The 21,197-nt window shown below is 41.3% G+C and overlaps 1 protein-coding gene across 1 annotated transcript in view; it reads right to left on the bottom strand.

Moving 5' to 3' along the window:
• Positions 1-501: 501 nt before the first annotated feature.
• LOC308287424 (macrophage-stimulating protein receptor-like) overlaps positions 502-21,197 on the bottom strand; it is a 46,479-nt gene continuing 25,783 nt past the window's right edge. The window contains exons 11-21 of the mRNA XM_080728595.1: positions 20,669-20,893; positions 18,691-18,837; positions 17,368-17,527; positions 16,684-16,764; positions 14,270-14,455; positions 13,923-14,003; positions 13,088-13,269; positions 6,684-6,793; positions 4,901-5,066; positions 4,190-4,326; positions 502-3,384 (exon numbers count right to left, since the gene is read on the bottom strand). Coding sequence (XP_080584721.1) covers positions 3,171-3,384; positions 4,190-4,326; positions 4,901-5,066; positions 6,684-6,793; positions 13,088-13,269; positions 13,923-14,003; positions 14,270-14,455; positions 16,684-16,764; positions 17,368-17,527; positions 18,691-18,837; positions 20,669-20,893 — 1,689 coding nt within the window. The 3' untranslated portion in view covers positions 502-3,170. The remainder of the gene's footprint in view (positions 3,385-4,189; positions 4,327-4,900; positions 5,067-6,683; positions 6,794-13,087; positions 13,270-13,922; positions 14,004-14,269; positions 14,456-16,683; positions 16,765-17,367; positions 17,528-18,690; positions 18,838-20,668; positions 20,894-21,197) is intronic.

Here is a 21,197-nt window from a genome sequence, read left to right as displayed (position 1 = left end):
ACGTGTGTGTGTGTGCGCGCGTGCATGTGTGTGTAACACAGCATTATACTGTGGTGCAGAGCACTACTGCAGCACCTTCTGCTGTTCAGTTCCTGAACAAGGTCTTGGATGCCCTCTGATGGTGCATCCAGGTACTGAAAAACCAACTTGTTTGGTCATTGATCATTTATTTTCCTCACTCAACGGTAAACAAACCAACATACAGTATATGTGTAGGCCTATACAGGGAATCTGCACATTTATAATGTCACAATTTAAGGACTTTAAAGACCAAAATACCAATCTGACCAAACTGTGAAATATTAAGTAAGCAAGGGGCGGACATTGTGAAAATATAGCCGAACTACATGCTCACCACGCCTCGCACTGCGAGGCGTGGTGAGCATGTAGTTCGGCTATTTTCACAATATGTATCTGTGGAACCGAGTCACATTAAATGTAATACCTACAATTCCAAGTGCTTGTCAGGTCCCCAGTTCAAATATGTTTATTTTGGGGGTCACGGCCTAAAAAGGTTTGAGAACTCTTGTCATAGACTATTGTTTAATTATTTAAATGTTTTGTCGTTACAGCCAAAAAATAAAATAAAAAAAGCACAGAAAAGTACAGCTCCAGCTCCATACAAAAGAATACTAAAAAGGATTAAACACAAGAAGGCATTATGGCTTGTTTCAATTTGGGGTCCTCTGTAGCCTATTCAATTCATCGAAAATATATTCAATTCATCGAAACCGTGGTTGCTGCTAACGTATGACACCTGGATTTCCCTCAAGGAATCAATAAAGGTTGATCTTATCTTATACAGCGATTAAGTGACCAGACTTCAGTTACAGCTGGACAGTGCAATGCGCATGTTCTAATAGAGATTTTAATTATCTAATTTATCTTGTGTCAAACTTGTCATCCATCACAGCATAGTCTTGCATAGCCAGCCGCTCCACCTTTCTCAAGCGGAGTTGGCGGTGCTGTGCAAGGTCTGGCTATGCGAGACTAATCACAGCATAACTTAAAATAACACATCAACATATTTTTCAGAACAAGTACCGGTAACAACAACATTGTCCCCTGAGAGTAAGTCGTACAGAGATGACTAAGTCTGACCAGATATACATAACTACTGTATGTCTTTGTATGCTGAAACGGTCATCTCGTTTTAGATAATTAAAAATCAACCATGTCTCTTATATTCTTCAGATTTGAACAAATATACACACCAACATTGTCAGACATTCATCAGTTTGTGCCGTAGACGTAAAAAAAAAAAGAGAAAAAGGTCTCCAGAGTCAGTCAGTTTATAAAGCTTCAGGCATAAGAGAGATCAGAAAAGCCATCTGCGATCTGGGAGAGGTGTAGCACCCGGCATTTGAATTCGCACGGGGAGGGAAACACTAAAGCCCAGGCAAGGTGCACACATAGACATCAAACAGGGTTTGAGCCCCTGACGTCTTACCCGACTGTAAAAGCGCCCTCTCTCCAGACCATGAACGCAGCATCTACTATGGTGAAAGAAATGCAAATCCCCCGCTTTCCATGCCGTACCTGAACGCAGCATTCAAAAGAAATGCCTTTTCCAAACTATATATAGAAGTTCTTTATTAGGAATAAACCATTGAGATGAACCATCTCGTTTTCAAGGACAACCTCAAGTTACAGATACTTATCTCTCCTGAACTTGAATGCAGCATGTTTATGTCGAAGGAATTGCATCTCCAGTATTGGTTTGAATATTGAATATAGGCCTACTTAGTTTGAGTATCATCGGCAATCAACAACCGAAAATAGCCGATCTCTAAGTTCACAACGTGTCGCACTGCGACGCCTTGTGAGCTTGGAGATCGGCTTTTTTATGTATTTTCACCAAAAGTGCCCTTTTAGAAATGTCAGGCCCTGCCCCTCTAACATTCCCTGCATGTCCCTGCTGAAGCCTAACACCTTAACCACTAGGCTAAAGGATAATCGCCCTCAGCTGGGGGAGATAGGCTTTTGTTCTTCAGACAGAAGACCAAACGCCAGGGATTCGATTCGAACCCGGGTCTCACACGCTGGAAGGGACACTAAAGCCATGTTAGACTTTATGGTCTTCAGGTAGAGGCACTGAGACACTCTACTGCTACGATCACCCCCTTTGACCTTCCCCGTAACCAATGTAACGTGGGAGGGGACACTAGCCCAAAGGGGAATCCCTCCTGCTCCAAGGGAGATATCAGTCTTTTGGTCTTCAGGCAGGGGCACTAGAGAGCCACTACTGTTACAGAGACATCCATAGAAAGGAAAATGCTTTTAGCTCCTCGTACGAGTAGGTCTCTTCTGTTATATGACCGTTCCTGCCTCTTCTTGACTGTCTCTGGACTCCACATCCCATGAGGCTTTGTGGATTTGGTAGGCCCACCTTGGATATACAGATATACAAGTCCACTGGTTCTCAACATGTGAGTACGGGGACCACCAAGGGGTCCAAATGGACCGTTACGGTCCTGTACCTGTAATTCTGAGAGTGGTCAACTGGAGCCAAACTAGATTTTCTTTCAATCATCTAGTTTTAAGTGGTCTCCATATGGGCAATGATATGTTTGCGACGCCCCACCGCCCACCTTCCAAGGAGAAAATTAAGATAACAAGAAGATAGGGCTCGGTGGTTTAATGCATCACAAACTGGGGGTCCTTGAAATAAAGAAAAAAGCTTGAGAATCACTGCGTCGGTACCGCTCGAAGGTCCTGGGTTCAATTCCGCTGGGGACGCTGTGGGCGCTGTGGGCGCCGGGGTCATGTTCTCTCCTCCGCGTCATCAGTGCCCATACCCTAGGTGGGGTTGGCAAAAGGGCCTTTCTGTGTAGAGTTTGCATGTTCTCCCGTGTCTCCTAGGGTAGGTACCCTAAAAAAACATGCAGTAATCCTGGTTGGTCTCTATACTGCCTCCCCCTGGCCAGCCGGGGCGCCTGATGGAGGGGAAAGGGAAATGGTTGGAAGAACGTGTTCCTTCCACGTGCTACGTCCAACCGGGGAAACTCCCCCTGTCAGGTGAAAAGAAGCATGCTTGAAGGAAGCATGAGGTCAGTCCGTTGCTCTCCCCAGGTTGGCAGAGGGAGTGTAGTGCCCAGGATTACATTAGACCATTGACACCGTGTGGAGAGAAAAAAAAGGGTTACAAAAATCGCGGTAGAATCACTGCGTCAGTCAGTGTCTGAGGCCTCGGCCTCGTCAGCGGAGGCGGAGAGGCCAGGGTAGGGCTTGGGCTGGTCCAGGTTGATGTAGGTGACGCTGCTCAGGCTGATGTAGTGCTCCCCCTCCAGGTAGGACTGGATCTCCTGCACCTCCAGCACCAGGCTGTGGAAGTCAGGCCTGCACTCCGGCTCCGGGTCCCAGCACTGGAGCATGATCATGTAGCTGGTGGAGAGAGGGAGGGAGGGAGGGAGGGAGGGAGTGAGTCTGTAACTAGTTACCCTGGCCGAGCACTACCAGTCCATGGCTCAGAAGGGCGGGGATACACTAGCCGGAGTATCACTCTGGCCAAGGGCATTTGTTCACCCATCTCTACCAGGCAGAGGCACTCTGAGACACTCTGCTACGATCACCCCCTTTGGCCTTCCCCTAAACCCGGCAAAATACCTTAAATGCATGAATAAGCTAGGAAGGAAGTAATAAGAAGGAAATGAGTATATCATCACTGTCGGGCAGAAACCTTAGTTGTATCTCCATTTTTCAACTTTGTTGTGTGTGTGTGTGTGTGTGTGGGGGGGGGGGGGGGGGGGGTAATTTCAGTGTTGTACCCGAACGCGTTCAATGAACATGAATTATGAACTATGAAATGAACTAGTTAATTTTAGAAGTTTTTAACTTGAACTTGAACTAGTTCATTTTGAAAGTGAACTTTCCCAACACTGGGTAATTTATTTTGGGTCATACATCATCATACAACAAAGTAGCAAAAATAGATGATCTACAAGCTTTTAGATATACAATTTTTTGTGAAAGTGTAAGTGGTTAAGTCTTGTCTGTGTGTAGTGGGTTTTATAAATATTTAACCAATGCAAAGTAATTCACAACCGCTTGTGACCAAATAATAACTAACATTGGATCCATTGGAACAACATGTTCTTTTCTTCCATTTCCTGATTAGTAACTGCTTTGGACATTCAAGGTTTCCCGACAGCAAGGATATACTGCAGTGGTATATGAGTGTGACTCTTACAGAGCGTCTGGACAGAACTGGGGCTGCAGGAGGCGACGTCCCTTCAACAGGTAGAGGGTGATGTCATAGGGGTCCACGTTGGGGTAGGGGCTCGCCCCTCTGGTCAGCAGCTCCCACATCAGCACCCCAAACGACCACTGTGATGGGCGGTAACAGTTAGACTTAGAACATTTAAATACACAACGCATTAGGGGAACACATCAGTGGTGGAAAACGTACTCAAATGTTTACTTTTAATTAATTCAACATTTCAAAATGTACTTCAGTAAAAGTACAAAAGTATTGGCATCAAAATGTACTTAAAGTACCAAATGTTGAAAGTACTCATTATACAGAATGTCCCATTTCTCAAGCTTTCAAATGTATAAAGAAATGTATATATTGCAGATCTACATAGAAGATCTACAACCTCACAATGAGTCGTGTTGCAACGTATTGTGAGCTTGTAGATTTTTAAATGAAATATAGGGCTGAAGTGGTTAATGCATTTGTAATAATGATCCAAATCTACAATGTAACTAGTAACTAAAGTTTTCAAATAAGTGTAGTGGAGTAAAGGTAGGCCTACAATATCTCCCTCTGAGATGAAGTGGAGTAAAAGTAAAAGCACTAAGTACAGCACTTGAGTAAATGTGCTTACAGTAGTTTACTGTGCTTTACACCACTGGTCTGGAACACATTATTTAATGTAAGTGGGTTACATAAACCTACCACGTCAGACTTGGTTGTGAACTTCTGCGTCTGCAGGCTCTCGATGGCCATCCACTTGACTGGGAGCTTGGCCTTCTTATGGTCTTGGATGCTGTAGTACTCCTTGTCGAAGACGTCTCTCGCCATGCCAAAGTCTGCAACCTTCACAGTGAAGTTCTCATCCAGCCTGCAACACCCATGCAGGTCACAGAAAATGAACCACCATTCATTCACATTTTTTTTTACATGTTTAGTCATTTAGCAGACGCTCTTATCCACAGCAAGATTATAATAAATCAGAGTAAGCATAAACTGTATAAACTGCATAACCATCAAACTAAATAATCACATAAATGGAATGCAGAGAGAGCAATGTAGTGCCTCAAGAAAGAAACTAGGATATTAGCTAAACAATGAACCTGGCATCTGTCTAAACAACATGCTCTAAATAACATTCTGTACCTACGAAATGACAAAAAGTCAAACAAACTATAACTGCATAGCATCAATCGAAAGACAATCAACCTAGATAATAGGCTAGGCTATACCAGTGGTTCCCAAACTTTTTAGCTCGAGACCCAAATGAGAAATTAGACGTTTACCTGTGACCCGTCTTGTGAAAAAAAAATCAGATCTACAAGCTCACAACGGGTCGCTTCGCACTGCGTTGTGAGCTTGTAGATAGGCTATTTTCATTACTTTTTAAATGTTTTTTTCTTTTTTAGCGGTACTAACCGCTCCTACGTCTGGCTTTGTGTGTACGGTATGTCCGTAGTATGAAACTAACGCCACACAAGAGTAACATACAGTAGTCTCAAAGAAAGTCATAGAAAGTACACAGAAACCGACATTACCACAGCTGATGTCACGGACAGAAGTGATTATTTATTTATACAAATTATTAGATTTTCTGATTTTATTTATGAAATACTTTTGAAAAGAAAGAAAATCTAATTGATGGAACGTTGTGATTTCTTTTGTTTAAACTTTTTGTTTAAACTTGTGAAATCATTTGAAATAAGAAGTAGGCCTATAGATAATAAGATATAAGTGTTAGCCTGACACTCAGCCTGAATTGACATTTCGTTTCACTTCATTATTCAGTCTGAACTCGCTTCCCCCCAGGGCGATTGCAGGGATGGGCGTTGCCAAAAAGAGGCAGTCTTCAGCGATTGGTTCACCGACCAACACATGACTGGCTGGCTAGTGGCTCGCCTGTTGCTTGCTAGTGCTACTTGCCAATGCTAACCAAAGAAACAGTCAGAATAGGAGCACTACGAACTAGTAATCAAACACAACATAACATGCCTGCTACTGGTGTTTCATAGCGAGATTGATACGATCGCATTTTACCGCAATTTACCGCATTTTACCGCGATGCGCGGTACGGTACGGCGGCGGCGCTGGCGGCTGGTGTACTTGGAAACATACATGAGTTCTGGGAAACCCCCACCCACGCTGATCACAAGACGCTGATTCACGACGCTGATTCGCCGATCGGATTTTCAACCGAGGCAGGCCTCTTCAATGAGAGCGATGCTAGACCTGAATCGCCAAAACAAAAAAATTGAAGGGGTGTGGCTAGCGATTCAGGGTCTGGAACTAGGCTATATAAGTGTAGGAAAAAACAACAAAAATAATGTTTACTCGCGAGTCGCGACCCACAAAAATCAGTCCGTGACCCACAATTGGGTCCCGACCCACTGTTTGGTAAACAGTGGGCTATACCACCTCTATTCAGAGGACAGATTTTACAACTAAAGACCCTCTCACTGACATCAAAGCGTGTGTGGTTCACACTCACATGCAGTTACGTGCTGCCAGGTCTCTGTGCACAAACTTCTTCTGGGCCAAATATTCCATCCCCTTGGCAACCTGTAGTCCAAAGCCAATCAGGTCCTTCACCGTTGGGTTCTGTGGAAGAATCATGAAGCCATGAAGATTAAAAACCTGCTTATCATGTAGCTCCCATTGAAAAGAAAATGTAATCTGCACAAACGTGATGTTTCAAGCAACATTAAATACCCATAGTCCAAACTACAGAACCACGTTATAAACCCACATCTATTGTGTATTGCCATATTGTAGCAAATACTGTATTTGAAGGTCCGCTGTCAGCCCCGAAATTATAATAGTATAATACAGTAGGTCATGTGGTCTCTCTCCCGTGTGCATCCTCAAACAGTCTGAAACTGTCTTAGTGTAATCTGCCCAACAACAGCTGACCAGTACAGTAAGTAGTCATACAGTCAGGCTATACAGACAATTAATTTGATTGGCTTATAATTGCACATCCCCACAATGACATCATAAAAATATTAACTTGTTTTGTCTTAAAGTGACAGTAACCCTTTAGGTGACAGGCCCCCTTTAATTTACACAAGATTTGGTACATCAAGGAGAATGCAGTATAAACAACTCATAAACAATTGTTTGAACTCAAGCTGAATAACCGTCATAAATACTATAATGGTAAATGGTGCATTTATATAGCGCTTTTTATCCAAAGCGCTTTACAGAGATTGTGCATTACATTCACCCATTCACGCACACATTCATACACCAGTGGCGGAGGAAACCATGCAAGGCACCAACCTGCTCACCGGGAGCAATGTGGGGTTCAGAGTCTTGCCCAAGGACCCTTCGACATTAACTCAGGGGGAGCCCGGATTCAAACTGGGAACCCTTCGGGAACCCTTCGTGCTCTAATAACGGTTTCTCTACCCCTGAGCTATGCCGCCCCACTACTATCTATTAGATTAGAAGACACCAATTATAAAAGTATTTTGACTGGGAAAAAGTAAGACATTATGCAAAGAAGACAAAAACAAAAAAAAAAGAATGTTTGCCCGGAACTCAAAATTGTGAAAATAGTAGATCTACAAGCTCAGCGCATTGTTTTGCGCCGTGTTGTGAGCCTGTAGATCGGCTATTTTCACTATATTTTATTTATTTTAATTTATGGAATTCTTTTTTTTTTCTTTGTTTTTTTCTTTTTACTTATCAAATACTTGTGGAATTGTTTTGAATTGATGAAAGGAAAAATGGTATAACAAAAAAATATACAAGAGCAGAAACATAGTAGAGGTGTAGCAACAGTCTTACTGTTCGAGACATAACATGACATTCATTCACAGGAATGGTATAACATCAACATCCTCATTCAGGCATTCTAGGGCCAAAGTTTCCAGTGTCCAGACACATTTTAGGAGCATAGAGTTTGTCTTCTCCTCTGTGTGGATGTTTTATTAACTAAACGTTCCTCACATCTCTCTCTCTCTCTCTCTCTCTCTCTCTCTCTCCCTCTCTCTTAGCTTTTGTTTTACCAGGTCAACATGTTTTATATAAGTCACTTGAGATCAAAGATCTATTTTTTTCGAGTAAGACCAGGCCAAAAACAACATCTGAGGGCAGTGGTGTAAAGTTACTAAGTACATTTACTTAAGTATTTACTTTTACAATTTTGAGGTATTTGTACTGTACTCGAGTATATTATTTATTTATTTGAACATTTTAGTTACTAGTTACTTTGCATTATTGATATAAACTAGAAGCTCGGCCGCCCTTCGGGTGGCCGAGCGTCTAGTCGGCGCCCTGGCCAACTCGGGAACAATGTATATAGGGGATGAATGCCCCGCCCTTTAATGCAAACCCCATTATACCTGTTGTCATAGGATCTGTTTTGACCATCTGTTTGCGTGTGTCCATTTATGCCCATATATGGGGATATCTATCTGTCTACGTCCATTTTATGTCCATATATGGAGATCTCTGTAGGACCCGTTTTGACCATCTGTTTGCCTGTGTCCATTTATGCCCATACATGGAGTTATCTGTCTGTCTGCGTCCATTTTATGCCCATATATGGAGATCTCTGTAGGACCTGTATTGACCATCTGTTTGCCTGTGTCCATTTATGCTCATATATGGAGATATCTGTATCTGTCTGTCTGCATCCATTTCATGCCCATATATGGAGATCTCTGTATCTGTTTGTCTGTGTCCCTTTATGCCCATTATGGAGATATCTGTATCTGTCTGTGCCTCCGAATGTGTTGCAGACACAGTGCTGGTTCCCCCTTTAATGCAAACCCCATTATACCTGTTGTCATAGGACCCGTTTTGACCATCTGTTTGCCTGTGTCAATTTATGCCCATATATGGAGATATCTGTATCTGTCTTTTTGCATCCATTTTATGCCCATATATGGAGATCTTTGACCATCTGTTTGCCTGTGTCCATTTATGCTCATATATGGAGATATCCGTATCTGTCTGTTTGCATCCATTTTATGCCCATGGCGGGGAACGCGCATGCCTAATTTGAAATAGGGAATGAATGCCCCACTCTTTAGTGGGTCAGTGACGTGACGCCCCAAAAAATGTGTTTTTAAAAAAACTTTAAATTGCAGGCATAAAAGTTATTTACTTTTGTTCTACTCACTCTCAACCTTATGGAAATACATTTTGTTTTTAGATATTTTATTGGAATCAGACTTTATTCAGCAGTTTGTTGTACTTGTGCCTAAAATCGTCATATGGTGTGACATGAAAATAATTGTTCATAAAATGAAAATGGAGTACATCCTTCTTAAGTTACTCACTTTATCAAAGTCCTTTATCATAACTAACCAGTGATCCACTATAGTTTTTTGAAAATTAATTATATCTGTATATTTTTTTCATAATCGACACTCTGTGTGAGGCCCATGTTCATGATCTTACAACATATTTTAAATGTATTCTGTCAAAACTTTCTCTAAAATTACACAAATATTTGTGACTCTTCCTGATAATATTCTCTATGTAATCCATAAACATTTTTTTGGTTTAATCATTAATAAAGGTATGATTTCTCACTATTTGGAATGTCACACCAAATGATTTAGTGTCACACCGTATGATCATATCTTCATGTGTCAAAGCAAACTGTGTTTTAACCTACCTATTAGTGAGTACTGAACTTTACTGATTGATTAAACAATTACCCAGGATAACATGGCCTTAATATTTCTGAACAGGATATTATTGTAGGGCTTTAACATGGGATAAGAAAGAATTGTAGTAGTAGATGGATGATGAGGATGTGCACAGGAATGCTACGCACACCTAAGTCTTCTGCCGGCCCACGGCAGAAGGATCCTAAAGGGACAATAAGGCGCATAGCCACACTTGGAGCCAAGGCATTGAAGGCAACATTTTATTAACACCAATTAGTGGAAACAGAACTCAGCATTCAGGTAAATTGCTTTTTTCCGAAGTCTCCTGAACTTGAACACAGCATTTTGTGTTGAACAAATGTAATTAGGAATCATGACATTACACCACATCTCCACTAGCTAAAGAGTGCTGGGTTGCACAACTCTGAAAATAGCTGATCTACAAGCTCTCGCAGCACAACGTGTTGAGAGCTTGTAGATCAGCTATTTTCGCTAGTTTTGTCTCGGGTCCTACCTTAACACTGTCCACTGTCCAGTCCAGTGAGTCAAAGTACAAAAGTATTAGATCAGATTAGATTATACATTTAGACTGTATTGTACATCAGCCAGTCGTATTTGGTGAGGGTAGCAAACCGGCTGCCTTGTTGCGGTTCTGCTATGCCACAGACAACCTCCTGCTCTTCGTAGAAAATGCAGTCTCGCCCCTTTGGCTCCTCTCTCCTTGCTGGGTCATTGTTTAGTTTCTCCCTGTACTTTCTCGTTCTCTCAGCACTTGTCATTTTCCAGCTGACAAAAGAAAATGGAATGTATAGTTTAAGACAAAGAGAAAATATTGTTTAGATTGAAACAATATGTTAAGGTTTCTGTGAAGGGGTTTCTGCTCTGTCTGATGAATTTGAAGTATCACTGAATGAAGCTAAATTACATTTTATGTAAAAATGTTTAAAACAAATGTTTAAATGTACAAAAGAAACATGGAACTTTGTTATTTGTTGTTATATCTGTAGTTAAATACAGTATAAATCATATGGTGTGACAGTCAAGTCATATGGTGTGACAAGCAGACATGTCACACCATATGATTAAGTGTCACACCATATTACTGTTTTCTCCATTTAGGTTTACCTTGAGGCTACTATGTACACATTAGCATGCTAACAGCATGCTAGCTATAACAAAGCAGCCTAGATCTACATGGAAATATGACCAAAACTTCAAATAACTTAAGCTTTTTTTAAAGAAAAGGTGTCACACCAAAAGACATCCAGAATGGTGAGTTTGTCAACGTTTCAACAAGATGGCATTTCATGAAAATGTTAAAATCATAACTCACCTCAGACACCTGTCTTGCAGTTGTGCTGGGAGTGCTGAATAGCCTTACAGAAGAAGGACCTCTCTAGCCAATAGGTGTCCAAATAATTGCCTGTTTAATTTTTCCAAACTAGTGTCACACCAAATGATTTTGGGTTGGGGGACAAAATGTTTTTGATCAGAAATGACTGAAAACATTATGCTTTGACTTTGAAAAGATATAGGCTCAAAATAGACATTTTTTTTAGCCTAAATTCATTTTCAAATGATTTTTAGCAATTCTTTTTCTTAGTTTTATTCAAGTTCCCACTTTGAGAAACAAGGTCAGGACAGTCACACCATATGAGTTTTGCCATGTTTGGTTGAAGATTCTGAAGAAATGAGGAATGAAATGTTTTAATCTTGAGTAAGTTCACATAAAGCTTAATGTCCTGCACAATATTCAGAAGGTTTTTGACAAATATATTTTTTATTTATACATGTTTGACACCGAGGACAGCGAAAACGTTACGTCACGTCACCCACCCTAATGCAAACCCCATTATACCTGTTGTCATAAGAGCCGTTTTGACCATATGTTTGCCTGTGTCCTTTTATGCCCATATAGGAACATCAGAATACGTAACCATGGCATTTTTTGTTGACTCATGTGGTGTACGTGATCTCAGAGCCTTTTATGAAGTGATGTCACAATGAGTCAGCGCTTGCGCCGATTTCCTCCGGAACAGCCTGATGTCAACAATCAGCTCCGCATAAGGAGATTCCGAACGTTTTGCGCCGGTTTCGGAAAACCGCGAGTCGGGTCGGGTCGAGGCCCGGCACTGCACTCCGTGCGGCGGCGGGGAACGTGCGTGCCGAATCTGAAGCCGGTGGGACGAACGGTTCTCGAGATACGCGGATTACAAACAGACAGACAGAGATTTGTCGCATTTATAGATAGATGATTATATTATAAAACATACATTAATCCACATTAGCCCTATTTTCAACATCTGAGGGTGGAAGTGCTGTGTTTCACCTTGGCAAAGTGTAGCCACAGGCCGATGTTACTTTGTTTCTGATAGTGTGGTGTTCAGTGATATTGTGGAGGTGACTGAGTGACTTACTTTTGAGAGTGACATTGGTGGAAAATAACGGGGGTAATTCCAGTGTACACAGCACTCAAATGTTTTACAGTAAAAGTATGAATACTGACATGTAGAAATACTCTTGTAACAAGAAAAAGTACAAAACTATATAAAAATATACTTAAAGTACTCATTGTGCAGAATGTCCCATTTCACAAGATTTCAAATGTATAGAAATCCTTTGAAAATAGCAGATCTACAAGGTCACAATGTGTCACATCGTGACACATTGTAGATCGTTTTCAAATCGTCAAAATATATTTAGGGCTAAAGTGGGTAATTTATGTTTTGTAATAATATGCAAAATAACCAGTTACTCAAATAATTGTAGTGGAGTAAAAGTATAATATTTGCCTCTGTGCAAGTGGATGGAGTAGAAGTAAAAGTACATAAAATACTCCAGTAAAGTAAAAAAAAAAAAAAACGTAAAACTTAAGGCAGAGTGCAGTAACTATGTTCACAAATTTCACTGAAAAATTGATTTAAAAGTGTTACAGCTGATCAGCCAAATGAGATATAGACATACAAGTGATATTACACTGATTGTATATTTGTTCTTGAGCTAATTGTTCATCCCCCAATATCATGAAGGCTAATTTGACCTTTGGGCGACACAAATAAGTCGGTGTGTCCGAAAACGTAGTTACTGCACTCTGCCTTTGTAGGGCAGTGTACTCGAGTAAATGTACTTTAAACCACTGGGTAATTCCCAGAGGGGAAACAGGATCAACAGGAACAACTTTTAGAACATTGTGCTGACTCATTGTGAACGGTCCAAGCGCTGCGCAGGTCAAATGTTCAAGCTCAGTTGCTCAGTAATGCTGACTCACCCTGTTCTCAGAGCGGATGAAGTGCCTGACGTCGCCGTGCTTCATGTAGGGCAGCACCACCAGGGGGAGCCCTTCCCTGGGCAGCATGACGCCCAGCAGACACAGCACGTTGGTGTGGTGGAAGCTCTTCATGATGATGCCTTCCCTGAGGAACTGCTCCACCTCCGCCAGGTCTGTGATCCCTGGGAGCACCACACATAATCATGATATTATACACCAGGGGTTTTCAAAGTGGGTGACGGGGCACCCTGGGGTGCCGCGACGGCAGTCCAGGGGTGCCACAAGATCTGATGGTATTTGGAATTTATTTGGACACTTGAAAAAATATTTAGTATCATTTTAAACTTGAAGTACAAAGTTATTTTCAGTCAGTTCTAACCAAAGTGGCTATTATCTCAACGTTTTCCTCGCAACATAATCACTCAAATATCGTCACAGTCGGGCAGAAACCTCGTATCTCCAAGTTTCAAATGTGTACGTCTTTTGGTAACAAAGCCCTGCTTCATCATCATGAAAACAGACGATCTACAAGCACACAACTTGTGTGCTTGTGTGCTTGTAGATCTGCTGTTTTCACTAGTTTAGTACATTTTATAGATGATAAATACAAAACGAACGGTTTTGGACATATAAGGTTTCCACCCGACAACGACGATATGGTATAAATATAAGGTGCTGGGAGTGAAAATTATAATGTAGGGGTGCCTCGGATTAAAACAAATATTCATGGAGTGCCCTGAGACAAAAAGTTTGGGAACCCCTGTTATATACACTCTGTCTGAAACAGAGAGGTTTTAAACTTGTGTTGCAGTGACTTAAGCAGGTATTCACGTACTGTTCAGTGATTTCACAGCGCAGTGGATCTCTTGATCATTGCAGTCCATCAGGTACCCATGGTAGACTGTCCCAAAGTGACCTGTATGAACGCAACAAGTATGGTTTAATATACATGGTGTATATAAAAGCTCATAGCGTGGCACGAAGTGACACGCTATGAGCTTGTATATCTGCTATTTCTGAATAGCAAAAGTATAAAATAATGGTATTTTTAATGATCAATTAATTGATTGTGATCTGGCTTGGATCAATGACACTAACATAGCACGTTTATATTTATTGGTATCACAACAGATTTGTGTCAGGGCCCAGTTGGGAATCGCTGGACTACTTAAAAAGGCCCACCTTTGCCAATAATCTCGTGGTGCTGAACTCGGAGCATCTCGGCGGGTATGAGAACGTCTTTGACCTCCTCCAGCAGATCGGGGTTGAGGCTCTCCTGAGGCAGCAGTGGGATGGCCAGAGGCTCATAGTTGGCCGCATACAGCATGCCATGGAACGCCATGCCCCCTGAGCCTGATGTCTGATTGTCTGATATGAGAGAGAGAGAGATTAATCGTTCATTCATTGTAATCGAGGCAAAAGAGAGAGAGAGAGAGATGAATACATACACGTATTTGCACATGTACACTTTACACTTTGATCATGGTACATTACACAGACCTACTGTGCATGCAGAGCACATACCTTTAAATAGGTTTGAAATACGAGTACTGAAGACCTGACGTCACTCCCTCTACCCCTGGGTCACAGCGTTATTTGGTGTATTGGTTTTCCAAAAATCTTACATCATGTTGTATAAATGATAGAACTGTGTTCCAAAAATGACAACAAACAACCCTGGCGATTTTGTCAGGTATGTGACTCTGTGTTCGTTTATGATATTGAGTTACATTTGATAACGTCTGTGTTTGGAGAAAGAAAAAGAAAAAAATCAGTTAATTAATTAATTTGTGTTTTGCCGTCAATTGATGCTTAATATCCTTTTAGCAAAATTGCTGTGGGTGATTTGTCTATTTCTGGAACACAGTTCTTATATGACATGACCTAAGATTAGATTTGACCAGGGAATTTGACCAGGGGACTTGACTAGCGGAAGTGATGTCAGACTTTGGTGCTCTGTGTTGCATTTTTTCCCACATAAAGTAGACTAGTCTTACATATATTATATGTAGGCTAGAGGTAAGATGAGTCTATATTCCCTGTGCTTACTGTAGGGGGTATAGCTCAGTGGTAGAGCATTTGACTGCAGATCAAGAGGTCCCCGGTTCAAATCCGGGTGCCCCCTCTAAATATTCTTTAGTTTAGGCTGCCACCAAAACATGGAATGACCTACCAAAATGCATAAAGGCTTCCTACCCAAATTCAAAACGGACCTAAAATAATTCAAAATACAATTGAACCTTGAACAACTTGTTAGTAGAATGCCCTAATGCCCACCCGCTCCCATACTTTTTCCGTATATAACTTAGGATTCTTAGCTTTAATCCCTTTGTTTTGTAGTATATTTTGTATTTTATTGTCTGTATTATATATGCATAACTGATTAATTGAGGACCACAATGGAAACAAGTCCTTATGGGGCATTTTGTGTAATCCTTTTAGCATAACCTTTGACTTTACTACCTGTGCTGTTAATAAGCATGTTAATACAGTATTCAATCAATCAATCAATCAATACGAATAAACACAAAAGTTTTTTGTAGAATTGAAAAGTGCCAACAGGCCTTTTAAAAAATGTTCAGGTTCAGACCTTTTACAAGTTGTGAACATGTCTCTTAGCTGTTATAAGGGCCTGCTTCACACTGGCCCTTAATACAGAAACTTCAATTAGCCACCACTTAAGCTACTGAAAAGCTTGCGTTGGCCGGGAATCGAACCCGGGTCAACTGCTTGGAAGGCAGCTATGCTCACCACTATACCACCAACGCTTGCCATTGTAATGTTGCATTTCCTTATCAGACAGAGAGAGAGAGACATAGCTTCCCCATCAAGAGGGAGGGGGAGGGGGAAAGAGTTTGTTCTGGGGGACACATTAGCATGTATAACCTCCTAGAGAGACAGGTCTTGTGTGTCATTTTACCTCATGTTTACAGCTAAAAAGCCAACTGTTTGTGTAAGAGAAGAATGAGCTTTACCACTTCCTTACATTTTACAGGGCAAGAGGAATGCTGTGTGAGTGAGGAGGAAGACATTATTGGAAGCAGAGAGAGAGAGAGAGAGAGAGAGAGAGAGAGAGAGAGAGAGAGAGAGAGAGAGAGAGAGAGAGAGAGAAGAGAGAGAGACTCCTCATTGAGAGAGTTGTTCTTACTATTAGGTGCTGTTGTTTAATCTGTTTACTTAACTTACTTTAAAGGCTCCTTTTCCACCAGGGTTGAACCAGTTCCGTTCTTTTTTCCTGCCTAATATTGAACCAGTTCAGAGTGTTTCCACTGAAAATGAATTGGTTCAGAACCTTAAGTTGGTAATGGTTACAAACTGGAATTTAAAAAATGGCATCCGGATCCGTGAAAGCACCAAGGTTAGAACGGAACCATTTCTAGAACCAAAGTTCTTTTGGTGGAAAAGGGACCTCAATTTATTTGGGATAGACAAAACATGAACATGAACAAAACCACACACAGTACAGTAGAGTTGAGGATGCAACTTGGTTTGATTAGTTGTAATGATGGATCAGTGAGCAGATGAATGAATGATTGTCTTGGTTGGTGGATGTAAGGAAATAAAAAAAGAGAGATTTATCAATGACTATATCTCACCTTGTCTGTAATCACCTGTGTCAGCATTGCTGCTCATTTGCCTCCGACTTGACAGTCTTGACAAATTGTACTCTACTTTGGCTGAAAAGGTCATTTAAACGTTATTGCACAACACACTCATCTTTAGACCACCAATTGACCACATTCACATAGCTGTCATTTTGCTCATACATCCACAAACCCACATCTCTTATAGTATGTAAATGATTGTGACTATGATCAATGTACAGTAGGGCTGGGCGATATTTAAAAACAGAAAATAGATCGAAATCAATATTTAGAATGAGTAACCAACTTAATCTTGCTCATGTAGGTTAATCGAATAATCGAGAAGCAACGAATTGACATGGGGAAAAAGATCTAATAGATTTTTTATATATTAAATTGATTGCCCTGATTAAACACTTAACCCTGTTTTGTACTTTTGTTTTATTTATTCACTTATTTAATTTGTTTTGTATAACAGACAATGGTGAAAATAGATTATCTATATTCTATAATCTCACAACATACCGCATTGCAACTCGTTGGGAGCTTGTAGATGTGCTATTTTCACTAATTTTTATTTTCACATTAATCGTTCATTCATTGTAATCGAGGCAAAAGTAAAACATTTTTGTGATATTGATTTTGAAGTCACATCGCCCAGCCCTAATCAACAATAATATCAAGTACCTCTCGTACCTTTCTTCTTTCTCCTCAGATGGGTCATGACCATGTATGCGAGGAAGGCACCGACTACCAGTGCACAGATGATGCCCAGCACGATGCCCGCGATAATGGTGCGACTATTGTCTTCGTACACCACCGTGCCAACATCATGCACCTCCCCGTTGACACACACCTGCAGCCGTGAAATGCCATGTACTTGATCAATCACACTTCATTTACGTATTCTCTATTCTTCTGTATTCTTTTTCTTTTCATGTGTGTTTTCAGAGAATTAAATAAAGATTGAAATTAAATTAAACTAGAAGCAGTGCTCTTCTGAGCACAGGTCTCCACCAGGTCAGGTATGTTATTGTAGCCTACTGGTGGCGCTAAATGTGAAAAGGGTGCCATGTCTTCTTTGGCCTGTAACGGTGACGCTGCATGCATGATTTGAGGCATTTTGATCCAAAAATGTACTTGGCAAAAGTCGACCTGCTGGTGGCACTATAACAGGCCAAAGTGAAAAGAGTGTCATTTGTTCCTTTATCTAGCGGGAATGTGTGTGCAGAATTTCTCTGTAATCACAAGCTGTGTTCATGATTTAAGTCGTTTTGTTCAAAATGGACCAATCCTGCACAATTTGGAAGCCAATATTAGCCAATTATGAAATATCGGATCACATGACTATAGAGATACTGTGTACTGATTTGCATGATTTTTTGACAAAATCTGTAGGAGTACGGGGCAAAAGTTAGTTTTGCAAAAATTGCCTCCTGGTGGCGCTAGAAAAGGCCAATGTAAAAAGAACGCACGCACGGACGGATGGACGGACGGGCAAAAACATAGTCTCTCCCCATGCCTTTCGGCTGGTGGAGACAATTATGAATGGCAACTGTTTAACACACGTTAACCCTGGTGTCTAGGGTGGCCAACTACCTGAAAAATCAAATAAGGGAATAAAGTGGACACCCACTGGGATGCCCAGAAAAAGGATAACGTTTTTGTATATCATATTAACCACTCAGACTCCAGCTTCAATATTCTGGGGGGAACACAATATTAATACAATAATAACTAACAATGCAGTGGTGTAGTTGATCTATTGCTCTTACAGTATGTTGAGACATGTAGATGCTGGTTGACAAGTGGTATTGCATGTAGCTCAAAAGTGTAATATATCTTTTCCCCAAACAGGCTTTCTGTATTAGCTTGGCGGTGGAATGTTTGGCTCACACACTGGGATCTTGAATTCCAGATAGGACACGAATGTTATGTATTCCAGCTTTAAGTCATGATTGATGATTTATTATCGTGTACATTCTAGTCATGACGATATTGACAGGACAGATGCTTTACCGTGACAGGCAGTCCCTCACTGGGGACGACCAGACCCTTTGGTATCCTGCACGTCAGCTCGTTCAGCAGGACCTGGACGTTGCAGTCCACACCTCCGATGGTCATTACGATCTTCATGCACGAGTTCACCGCATTCAGCTCCAAATGCTGCAGGGAACACAGTTTTGAAGAACATTTAATGAAAACATAATGATTTCTACCCATTAGTCAGCGATTAATGGGTAGAAAATGTTATTGTATCCATATGCTACAATAAAATTTTCAAAGTTGCTCAAAACAGCTCAACATCAACTCACCAAAACCACAGGATACTAGACAAATGAACACATCTCTCAGTGAGGCAAACATACTTTTTTAACAGATGAGAAAATGTGATAAGCATGTAATCTGACAAAATTGCATCATGTAATGAATTGAAAATACCTAATGAATCACTCGCTTAACTGAATACTGAACAAGCTACCATTTATAGGGGGGAAATCTAGGCTCAGACAGGATCAGGAATTATAAAGATGAGGAAGGGAGGCTGTACTACCTTTGTCTAACACTGCATCTTATGAGATCTAAGCAAATTGCAAGGTATTGCAGGGACGCATAGGCGATTCTAGCCTCTTCTAGCAGGGGGTGCGAGACTGGGTTCCTCATGCAAACATTTTCGGATTTTGTATGGTTTCCTGTTGTTTTAACAGGTTTTAACTAATTGTAACTGTGCTTTTTCTAAACACCATGAACATAATCTATATGATTTATTTACTTATTTTTGCAACAACTTGTGTGTAAAATACATTTAAGAGAGAGGGCTTTAGGAGTAGTTCACCACCAGAGCTAAATAACAGACGCTTTTTTGCTCTGTGGAAATTCGTTGCTTTTGGTAGCTTGCAATGACTTTATGAGGTTGTTCACCCCCCTGGCGGCCAGGGGGTGCAAGTGCACCCATAGACAGTGACACCCCTTAAAATCGCCTGTGCAGGGACGTGCTGGCCATTGGGAAAAGCGGGACAATTCCCGGCCGGTCCAGGCCGGCCATTAGGAAAAAAATAAAATGTCGGCCTTCGTTACATTTTGGGGGCTGGGCGGCCAACAAAGTAAATTGTCACTTTCGGGCAGAAACCTCGTATCTCCAAGTTTCAAATTTATACATTTTTCTCGTAAAGCAAAGCCCTGCTTCATCATACAAGGCTGTTGCACAAAAGTAGTGAAAACAGCCGATCTGCAAGCACACAACGCCTCGCACCGCTTAAATCATTTTTAAAATGATAAATACAAAACAAACGGTTTTGGACATACAAGGTTTCCACCCGACAACAACAAAATATAACTCATGTACAGTAATTGGCCCAATGGCTTGGCCCAAGCAGCGCTATAGAGAGAGATCTCTCTCTAGCGCCCAATGAGGGCCTCTCCAACTCTTTTTCCCAGGCTGAATCAGGGGCCCAGCACGTCCCTGGCGTCATGCACTTCCTTGGCGGAGCAAGTCCTTACTTCAACCTCATATTTTTATGGGATCACCTCACTATAGTAGCGTTTCTGTATTCTCACTCCTTGTCTCAGAAGTGCGCTGATGAAATGTATCTGCTGATGAAATCTACCCGCTGATGAAATCTACTTGCCGATTACATTCATCTGCCGTTTGAATCACTGGTAGGGTGGGGATTTCAAACTATTTTGCAACAACGATGAGGCAACAATAACCAAGCGCACTGATTTAGCATGTTAACAATCCTGGATGAGGAAAGCTGTACGTTTCCGTTAGATTGAAATCTACGCTTATGATGTTATCAGATCACATTAGTGAGGACGGATATAGGGCATAGCAGTGGGCGTGGTTTACTGGTGCCACAAAAATATCGGCCATTCATTTTTCCGATAGATTTTTACAAAAATATTTATTTTGATTAATTTAAGCCTAGAATCAAGCAATACAGGATCCTGATGAATCATGAAAATGAAAAAAAAAAAAAAAAAAAGATATACGCACATGCAGCGACACTTCATTCACTCCTGGGATGAGCCTCAATACTTTGTCATTCTCGAAGGGAATGACTTTGGCGTCGGGGTAGTAGTCGAAACGTTTCTTCCAGAGGGTATGAACTCCATCCATGTCAAAGGAGATGTGTCCCATGTCTGACCTGTCTTCGGGGAACACAGGGGCCAAGCATTCCATGTGGGTAGCATTCAGTGAATGACTGCAGACCCGGGTGACCTGTTTAAAAAAATGTAATTAATCATAACAAATACATAAATACTTTGGGCAGGATGACGCAATGCCAAAAGACAAGATTGTTGACAGTAATTGATTAAGTGTTTTGTCTCCACCAGCCGAAGGCTTGGGGGAGAGTATATATTTTCGCCCCTGTCCGTCAGTCCGTCCGTGCGTGTGTCCGTCCGTGCGTGCTGACTCCTCCAGTTTGTTACCAGCTAATCTCCGGCGCCCTTGCCAAACTCTGTACACACACTCCCTGGATGCCAATTCAGAACCTCTGCCCCATATTTCTCACATGGCCCTG

This window comes from Nannobrachium achirus (genome assembly GCF_963921795.1).
Source record: "Nannobrachium achirus genome assembly, chromosome: 6".
In the NCBI taxonomy this organism is placed as follows: Eukaryota; Metazoa; Chordata; class Actinopteri; order Myctophiformes; family Myctophidae; genus Nannobrachium; species Nannobrachium achirus.
This window is presented reverse-complemented; position numbering and strand designations above follow the sequence as displayed.